This window comes from Salmo salar, chromosome ssa12, assembly GCF_905237065.1.
Source record: "Salmo salar chromosome ssa12, Ssal_v3.1, whole genome shotgun sequence".
Classification (NCBI taxonomy): Eukaryota; Metazoa; Chordata; class Actinopteri; order Salmoniformes; family Salmonidae; genus Salmo; species Salmo salar.
In genome coordinates this window covers 72,116,659-72,126,734 of record NC_059453.1, presented here as the reverse complement: position 1 = coordinate 72,126,734, position 10,076 = coordinate 72,116,659, and the positions used below count along the sequence as shown (strand labels likewise).

The window sequence follows — 10,076 nt, the reverse complement described above, 5'->3', positions numbered from 1 at the left end:
TTGATCCGTTCCTTGACAATAATGGCTCATGAAAAACAGCAGCATCCCATAATAGACACAGCAAAAGCCTGTGCCCTGTTGCTTACAGTTAATTTTAAAAGCACATAGAACTATTCCATCTAGTAATTTGAATGGAACACCTATGTATTTCTTTATCACTGATACTACTGCTATGTTTTGGCAATGTTTTCTTCCATTGGTCCAAATGGCTCACACGCATGTACAGCAGATGACTCATGTATTGAACACGCATCCTATATCAAAATAACCTTCAAAGATTTCACTTCTACCCCTTATCTTAATTACACTCAAGACATAATGATTTTGCAAATTATACTACCACACAAACTAACAGACATACACTTTCGCAGTGGGTTTTCCTTTCTAGAAGAGGCCCTTCTAGGCTACTGGACCATTAAAAATAACTTACTCTTTATTGAATTATATAATCCATGCTCCTTGTCAAGTATCAAGCTTGTAGTATAAAATACATTACTGACAACAAAATATACATAAAAGTCGTAGGCAGAAAACTTTTGCTTGACTATTTGCGTAAGAATCAAACTTCATTGGTCATCCTTCCACGTGATTCTAAAATCCTTTATTATCAGACATATGATGCAGTTAGCGATTGTATCGTCATGATTGACAGTAGGGATATAGTAACTTCTTTTGACAGGGGGAGAGCATGCCATGTACAACAACTACAAGCATAACCAAAAGGCTTAGCTTATGTATGTTATATTTTAGGGTTGGATCATAGATATCTCTAATATACACATCTCATACATTTGAGATCTGTAGCAGTTTCCGATGCATGGAAAATGTTGTATTTTACACGGCACCCCTCTGTTTTGGTTTCGTCCAAACTTGGGTAAGATTTGAGTTCTTTTCTATGGCTTCTGGTTCACTCTGTTGAAGGTGAATGTCCTCTCGTGTCTGTCAGCATTTGCTGTCAATGGCTTTCATGATTTATTTTATTTGAATGTCTGGGCTTTTTACACTTTCGTCCAAAGAAACCAATAATGGATATTCTATGGATTTTATGGATAATACCCACTGTAATAGCTGTAGAAGGTAAGATAATGTTTAAAGCCCTTTGAATAACGTCTTGCCGACGGGGCTATAGAGTTGCTGATCACATCACGTTGAGTGGTTGAATTGATTTTAACGAGAACGTTCCGGGGGAGTCTGTACATTGTGGGAAAGGCGCTTCTTTGAATTTTTACGGAAATAATTAACAATAGCTATATGAAGGTTGCACCGATCATGCCCGCATCCTCTCAGGTGTGGAAGTGTCCAAACGTATTGCTTGTCATGAAGGACATACCGTATGCTTTTTACTGTGCCATTTTATACATGCCAAGTCAAAACATCGCTCTACTTTTATATTATTTCAAACAGTTCAACCGTGAACTTGAAAGTACACGGGTTACTTTATGATGCAGCATGGCGTTTTCCCCTTGTCTGCAATTTGTAAAAGAGCAGCATGAACAGTCAGTAAGCTACACATTTTCTGAAGATGATTGGGTGCAGTATGGACAGTTATGTATTTGATTAATGACGTCTCTGTTGTATTGTTTAATAATTTTGTTGGCATAATCTAATTGTGCAGTGCACTGGCTGGAGCACACAGGCTTCGCTCGCGAATGATGATGAGCAGCGTGTTCAGTGGCACAATAGAACAGGTACTTCATGAGAGCATAGCGCTAGGGTAGCCTACCAATTTTTAACCACCAAGGACTATCCTCTTTTCATTGAAAATGCCTCGGTAGGTTGTTGATAATGTGCCTTAAGCTAATGTGCAATTTTGGTGATTTGTCACAGAACATGAGTCTTGTGATTTATTTTAAAGAGATGCACGAGTCCTTCAGAGGCCGTGATGGTCAGTAAGTAGAGCCTACACTACTCTTTTTTTATTTTTTATTTTACTGGGCAAGCCAGTTAAGAACAAATTCGTATTTACACTGACTGCCTACAACGGCCAATCCTGGACGACGCTGGGCCAATTGTGCGCCGCCCTATGGGATTCCCAATCACAGCTGGTTGTAATACAGCCTGGAATCGAACCAGGGTGTCTGTGGTGACGCATCAAGCACTGAGATGCTGTGCATGCCACTCTATTCAACGCAATTGGTAGAAAGACATTGGTCTGCTATTATTTGTCATCCTTTTTTTAAATGCAAAAAAAATTAAAAGTTGATTCTTCATTCAGCAATGTTAAAGCAGCTTCTACCCTACTGTCTGTGGTTCCATCTCACTCATGACCCTAGGGCCCGAACACTGCTGCGACAATCCGGGAGCCCCACATACCGGCAGGATTCCAACCAGGATGTATTAAATACATTCCTGCAAGCATAAACATGTACATAGGCCTACTGTAAACCAATCATATTGTACTTAGCATTAGCGTCATATTCACATGGTAGGAATTTTCATGTTCATGTAGTCTATTGTATAGATAGTAGACCCAACCTTTGGAGAGAAACAGTGTGCTGTGCTCGGCATACCTTGATCGGCCTTTTGAATTGACAAATACAACATAAGAACATTTCAAACGGGACACACTCTTTTCACACCACTTCAATATAAAGTGATTTTCATAGCCGGTTAGGAGATCATTTTCGCTAACCCTAACTGTTTAACTAACCTCAACCTCAGTCTCCTAACCTGCTACATTAATTCTACTAACCTGCTGCGTAAGTTCTAACCTGATACGAAAAAGTCACTTCGGTATCGAAGTGTCTTGAAAAGAGTGTTTCCCAATTTCAAGCAGCATATCATTTAACTGGGATATTGGAAAGTTATGTTTCCTGAATTGTTACATAGGCAGACCTAAATATGCCTCGGAATTTGTATTTTCCAGTTTACATTATATTTGTAGAGTAGGTAGGCCTACACACATCCAATGTCATGTGTTCCTCTGGCAAAATAAAATATATGGTAGTGTCTAAGCCTTTGTGTCTGAGCTTAAGGCTTTTGATATTGAACATCTATACATAATTATTTTTGAATGCTTTGATTGTTTATTTCATTCTTTCAATGACAATAGAAGAGTAGGTGCTTTTTCTTGTGTCCTAAAATACCAATCTATATGTATATGTTTGAACATTTACTGTAATTTGTAGTCGACCCTGCTGTGCATTTGAAAAATTTTTTTTCCTTATTAGTTAAAAATAACAATTTAACCTATTAGAGAAAAACTGTTTGCAAGACCCAGGTTCAAGGAACCACACTTATATGCCATTTATACAAATATTTATGTCCTAGCACTTATATGCCATTTATACAAATATTTGTGTCCTAGCAAATAAATAAATTATATATATATATATATATATATATATATATATATATATTATATATATATATATATATATATACTTATTTATTTATTTATATATATTTTGAAACCTTGCTTGATCTGCTATATTTACTATATTGTTACCATTAATTCTTCTTATTATTATTATTCAAATTACTGGAGTTAAATTATTGTTATTTTGTTTACTAAATAAGCAAATGTTAATACAGTGAGGATTGTTTTCAACATTTTACTGGAGGTAAATCAGCTAAGGCCAGACTTCGAATAGCTACGTCTTCCGGTTCGTGTTAGCTCATGAAAGTTGTTCATTTACATTTTCACTTTAAATGAAGAATAAAGCTTGAATGGGAAAAGCTTATGGCTGTTCACCTTTAGAAGGTTCGTGATAGAATGAAGTTGTTCTCTCTTAGCACAGCAGTGTTCGGGCCCTAGGGTCATGAGTGAGATGGAACCACAGACAGTAGGGTAGAAGCTGCTTTAACATTGCTGAATGAAGAATCAACTTTTTATTTTTTTTGCATTTAAAAAAGGATGACAAATAATAACAGACCAATGTCTTTCTACCAATTGTGTTGAATAGAGTGGCATGCTATTTTCTCTTTCTGGAATGCAAACGTGGCTAGATGACGTATGAGACTGCAAAATATATGAAGAGACACTGACAGCCATGAAAAACAGGCATTTATTTTACTTTTAGTCACAGTGGGAAGCTATCAATGGAAATGTTTTGTATTGTGCAATATGGCTATGTCTGGCAGGCTAATACACATCATATGCTGTCATTTAATAGGCCTATTTTATCAAGAGTTTTCTTTTCTATTTGTGTCACAAACAATATATGTTCTTGATGAAGCCATTTATTTGGCTATTCTCTTTCAGAAGAAATGTATTTCTTGGTCATTTTCAATGTAAAACATATAATATATTTACCCTTTCAGACAATAATGGCTGCATAGAGGAAAAGGCTGTTTTGTTTCTGAACAGGCAATTAAGCTAATAGTGTTACCCTTTTCATGTTTCTGTTTACGTAATTGAATAGTAATTACTTACTATTGAACTTGACTGACGATAAAAGTATTGATTTCCGAACCAATTTTTTCTCAAGCAACATTAGCCGGCAACACTATTGTTATATTTATTGTATTTCAGTATCATGACTGGTTGGTCTCTTCCCCAACCCGTCACAGCCCCCCCCATCTTACCCTTCGTATCACCCTAGCCGATCATCCAATGAAGTCGCAGGAGTAGGCTATGTATGAATTTTTTGTTGTTGAAAAAGAGGTCACTGTAGCCTTAATCCAAAAAACAACACGCCACAGAGAGGAACATCGAAGTAAATCGTATTGACGGCTCTGATGTCATGGCATCAGAACATGGTTGCTTTGGCGAAGGTTCTTCTGTCGGGTTTTATATAGAAACACGTCAAAATATTCCCATAGTCCTTCTGGCACATCTCTTAGATCAAGGCTAATGTTGGTAATTGCATCGTGATATAATTTTTGTTGTTGTTGTGTGTTTTGATGTATAATTTTGACAGCTAGCTTATAATTATGTACGTAACTGTATAGGTTAGCAATTGAAGAGAATACAAATAGCAATACTTTCATATTTATGTTAGGATAATTATTTAGCCCTACATATATTTTAATGTACTTGGACAACATACATTGTTTCATATTGTATCTTTTTTAATGTTTTTTGGACATAGCATGTGAACTTTGTCTTAATGACAGATGCTATTCTTTCAGCTACAGCTCTAACATCCATAGCTCTGTATATGGATTTCAGAGTGATCACATTTTGAGAGTGATGTAGCTAGTTATCTTTCAAACCAAGGCAGGGATGTTGTTGGGCTAAAACACTGTGGATTGTGGATTTTATGCAAGCCCCTGTTGATATGAAATCTTCTTGGTAGACCTATGGTTAATTTTAGCAGGTGAGCTTTGATGAATGGAATCGAGGTGCTCAGTAAGACAATTCCTTCTGTTCCATCTGAGCCAGGCATGCCTGTCTATATATCCTCTCATTTTGTTTACCTTTGCATCAGCTGCAGGTGCATTACCTACCTCATGCCAGGTGTATCTATGGAGAGCATCATCATCATCAACAGCAACAAATCTTACCAGAGCTGCCAAAAAGTATTACCATGGAAGTAGTTGCAAGCCCATTCACTCTTAATGCCATTTAAGGTCAGGGAGAGTATTATAAAATCGAGTCAATCATTGATTTAATTAGTAAACACAACGCTTATGGCGGTACTAGACCTTTGGTTCTCCATATCTGATTCTGTATCTTATTACCCTTCTGCAATCTCTGGACTGGGTAAGTAATGGACTGTAAAATAAGGTAACCAAAGTTTGAACACGGTTTATTGACTTGCTTGTTCGTGGATTTATGATAATTGTAACAGACATTTAACAGGAAAAACGCCTTGCCTTTGAATACCCTTAGGAGTAACCAAAGGCAGCTACTGTAACGATAACAAAACCATCAACCTTCAGTGGGATTAGCACACAGAACATAATTTACTAGCTATTCTTGGAAATACAGCCAGAGTACACTTGCTAACAACAACTATCATTTACTACGAATTTCACCTCTGCAGTCAGTAGTACAAGAGCCCAACTACCTTCTGAAACACATCCTGTTACTGTATTATGCTACATTCAGTGAGATAGCATGTTGTGATCTGGTCATGACCATCACCAGAGGTAGACAAACTAGGACACATGGCGTCCACGTTGAGGCAGGGTGAAGTAATTAAAGGCAATGTGAAATCATGATTTTTATCGAAATTCAAAAATCACACAAAATGTAAACAGTATAAACTAACTCGTGCCTCAATAATTTGCGTATTTAGATAACTCACATTTGTAGAGATGACTCCATGGATGAGATGCTGTAAAATAACATGGGATCCAGATTAAATATTTAAGGAAGGGAGTGGCTTTTTATCATCATCCAGTGAACATGTCAGAGCGATATCTTAGAGTGTATAGGTAAGAAAGGAGGCAGTGGCGGAGGTTTGTTCTCCATAATGCGGTTGCCTCCTCCTATAGGCTACAGCGGAAACCTGAGAGAAAACAAAGTGCTTTCAGTATTTAATACTATCGTGTTCTGTTATATCTTAACATGTCTTGTTGTTGTTTGTTGTTTGAAAAGCGTTATGAAAATTAGTTTTTTGAGTTTGCCAAATATGTGTAAACTTTCTTTCAAATGTAAATTCAATAGGCCCATTTCAACTGTACTTGTGTGGGGACTAGAAGTGTTCGCCTAACATGGAAGCATTATAGTTTTTGGAATAGTAACAAAAGACAGTGACAGGGGGGCTCTGAAATGGGATTAAATCAAGGTAAAATGAGTGACCATACACAATCCTGTGTTTTCTCAGTCTACCCAATGAGCAGATGCAGGGAGCTTGTATGCACGCCAACCACCACAGTAGGCTTTCACAAAGAATCCGCCTCTATTCAAGACCTAATCCATGCTGCCCATGGCCCAGCCATTGTCACTTTGCATGCAGAATTTAAATTAGTGCTGGTACCAGTTGTTTCATTTGAGGGTGGGTGTCACATTTCGGGGACATCCATGGGCTACCTTGAGGATTAGTTTAATGCAAGGGTATCCGAAGGCTCAGAGATTTTGGCCGATGGCAAGAGGGGATGCCAGTTTTACAAAAATGTGTTCTCTCTGCATGGCATGACATCATTGTGGCTGCATTTTGAGCTGCCATCTTTTGTTACGGGCTTGTATCAGTGCCTCAATCTCCAACCATGTTCACTACAACATTTGTTCATTAAGAGCCTGTCAGTAAGAGTCTGTCCCCTTTGGTAACATACCATTTAAAACCACTTTCAATTACACTAGTTATTCATTTCAGTCTTTTGTAAGATCAAAACTAGTAATAATTTGATATTCCTTAAATTAACACAAAACCTTGTTTAGATGGACAAATTTATTTTGAAAAGGCACCCAGTCTATTCCCAATATACCTTTTTTATGGCTGGCCTCAGGACAGTCAACTGTGTATAAAATAAGCTCTGTTCGGAAAATACTATACGTTTCTCAATGGAATAGTTCTAAATGTAGACTCAAAGTTCATCACCAAAAAGTTTTGTTAACAATACAACTACTGTGGAATGGGGACAATTGAGAACCTGTGTGTTACATAAAAATCTATTCTTCACTGAGGATCACTTATGTTATGGGTCTTGGGTTTTGTTTTTCTAGCAGTCGTTAAAGTATAGGTGTGTTGTTCAACCACAGGGCTATAATTGTTTCAGCCTGTGGTGAGGAAAAGTGTTTGGTCTGAAAGTGAGTGAAACTAGCTACTATGACTAATGCCCCTGTTAGAGGTTTTTCAACCAAACATTGATGACACTGTTTGTATTGAACATGAGTCAGATTGATTGCATAATTTCTGAGATAATATCATTATATTCCACATGGTAATGTGAAATCATCCAAGCTTCATACTGCTCAACATTAATTAGTTTATCTAATGAAGTTACACAGGGGTAAGTAGTTTATTCAATGAGAGTAACTGTATCATTTCATTAGCACAGTTTCTGGCCATTACGTCATTCCTGTGGGCTGTATCTTGTTATATTTTTGCTGATCGGAAAAAACATCAACATTTTGAACTGTCTGTAAAGAGGTCTAGATTCAATTTAAACTGCAAAAGCAACCTATTATGTACGTTTACAGGTAGAACCTTGTTATACCAATTGTTCATTAACCTAGACTCAGGATAGTGTAATACATAGCTTAAATATCTCAATCACAAATCTTGATTGACAAATTGCAAACCTTCAGCATGTCACATGCTAGATTAAAACCTCAAGCTGATTAGCACCCTCATTGTTGCCTGCATCTTTATGCATATTTGAAAGCATAAGTCTTCTAGAACTTGAATTGAGCTCAGAGGGTAAATGCAGCCAGCATCAAGCCAGGATACCCTGAGAGAGGTCAGACCTGGTCTCACAGCCTCCCTCCATACAACCCCAGGTACTGTGCCACTGCCTCTCTGAACAGGCCCACAGAACACAAACCCAGCGGATTAGTGTCTGGCTCTCAATGTCCCCGGGAGCAGAGCCCATCGGCGGAGACAAAGAGGGGCTGATTGCGTTGTCATCTGCATCACAAAGGGAAGCATTTTCCACCTGAACTGTTGCCTCTGCTGCGCTGCACATCCCATCTATCAGCTCCTCTGGACCAAGGTTACATCTGCCTTGTGTTTCTCTATATCTCTGCTTTTCTCTCTCTCTCCCTCCCTCTCTCTTTCTCGGTCCCCTCTCTCTCTCCAGTGGTCGCGATATCAGCAGCTTGGCGGCTCACTCCTTAGTGGGGACTGGGCTCCCCAGCCTTCATGTAAGCTGCAGCAGATCTGACCGATTTCAGCCTCCGTCGGTAGTAATGGGCCCAGCATGGTTCATCGTTTTTCTCCCCCTGCCCTCGCTCTCGCTGGCTGACTAGCCACGGTGGGCTGCTCTGTTCTGCTTTGCTCCACGCCAATATGCAGACACGACTTTTAAAAATGTTTTTATTTTATTTAACCTTTATTTAACTAGGCAAGTCAGTTAAGAACACATTCTTATTTACAATGAGGCCTACCAAAAGGCAAAATGCCTCCTGTGGGGTTGGGGGCTGGGATTAAAAATATAAATACATTAAATAAAAAATATAGGACAAAACACACTTCAAGACAAGAGAGACAACACAACACTACATAAAGAGAGACCTAAGACAACATAGCATGGCAGCAACACATGACAACACAGCATGGTAGCAATACAACATAAAACCACATGATAGCAACACAACATGGCAGCAACACAACATGGTAGCAGCACAAAACAGACAAAGGACCTTCTCTACTCCTGCCCAGCCGGACCTATCTGTCTCACTCTCTGATATAGACAGAGCACCATGACGTGATTTCCAGCGAGCAGACATGTTTTATCTGATTAGTGTGAGCTGGGGAGGACCTGGTGTCCTCTAACAGATTATGCTTGTCTTTAGTTATTGGACAGGGAGGTTGAGCACCAACGTGACATGGTACTGTAGAGTAGAGGTACTGTGGGTCTTTGCCTTCTCGTGGGATCAGTACTCTAGTCTATAGGTCTGTTGTGACGAGTCAACGACTCTACCTTTTGCACAATATTTACGTATGAGCCACACATGATAACTACCCCATACGGTGCATGCAATAGTTGTAGATTTTTCTGAATCAAATGCCTGAAAAAAATTGTTACAATAATACATTCAGATGCCTAATCTGAGGACATGACATTTAAAAGTCAGAAAAGAGAGAACGTTATTAAAAAACCTGTATGAAGTGTGATACGGGAGGTATTTGTTGGCATCTTATTGCATTAGCCTAGTGCAGAGGGAATTAACAGAGATAATGAGCTGATTTGGCCCATGGCTGTGACTTGACTGCATTCAGAGAGCAGGAGCTAATCTTTTGTTGTTCCCAGATTAATTCAGATACAGCGTAAATCAATTGTAAAAGCTCAGACCCCTCAACGGGCTCTAGAGTAGCTACAGTTCAGACAGTCAGATTGGTGAAATGTACTGTCACAACAAGGGTATAAACCTAGCTCTGGGCTGAAATTACACAGTGTTAGATTTTTTTAATTTATTTTACCTTTATTTAACTAGGCAAGTCAGTTAAGAACTAATTCTTATTTTCAATGACGGCCTAGGAACAGTGGGTTAACTGCCTTGTTTAGGGGCAGAACAACAGATT

At 38.5% G+C, this 10,076-nt stretch overlaps 1 protein-coding gene across 6 annotated transcripts in view; it reads left to right on the top strand.

Moving 5' to 3' along the window:
- The first annotated feature begins 888 nt into the window (after positions 1-888).
- LOC106565894 (ephrin type-B receptor 2) overlaps positions 889-10,076 on the top strand; it is a 172,385-nt gene continuing 163,197 nt past the window's right edge. For 5 of the 6 annotated variants that reach the window (XM_045691728.1, XM_014133558.2, XM_045691727.1 and 2 more), the window contains exon 1: positions 891-1,077. In XM_045691728.1, coding sequence (XP_045547684.1) covers positions 1,026-1,077 — 52 coding nt within the window. In that variant the 5' untranslated portion in view covers positions 891-1,025. Of the gene's footprint in view, positions 1,078-10,076 lie in introns of all 6 variants that reach the window. The other variant, XM_045691730.1, reaches the window with a different exon arrangement.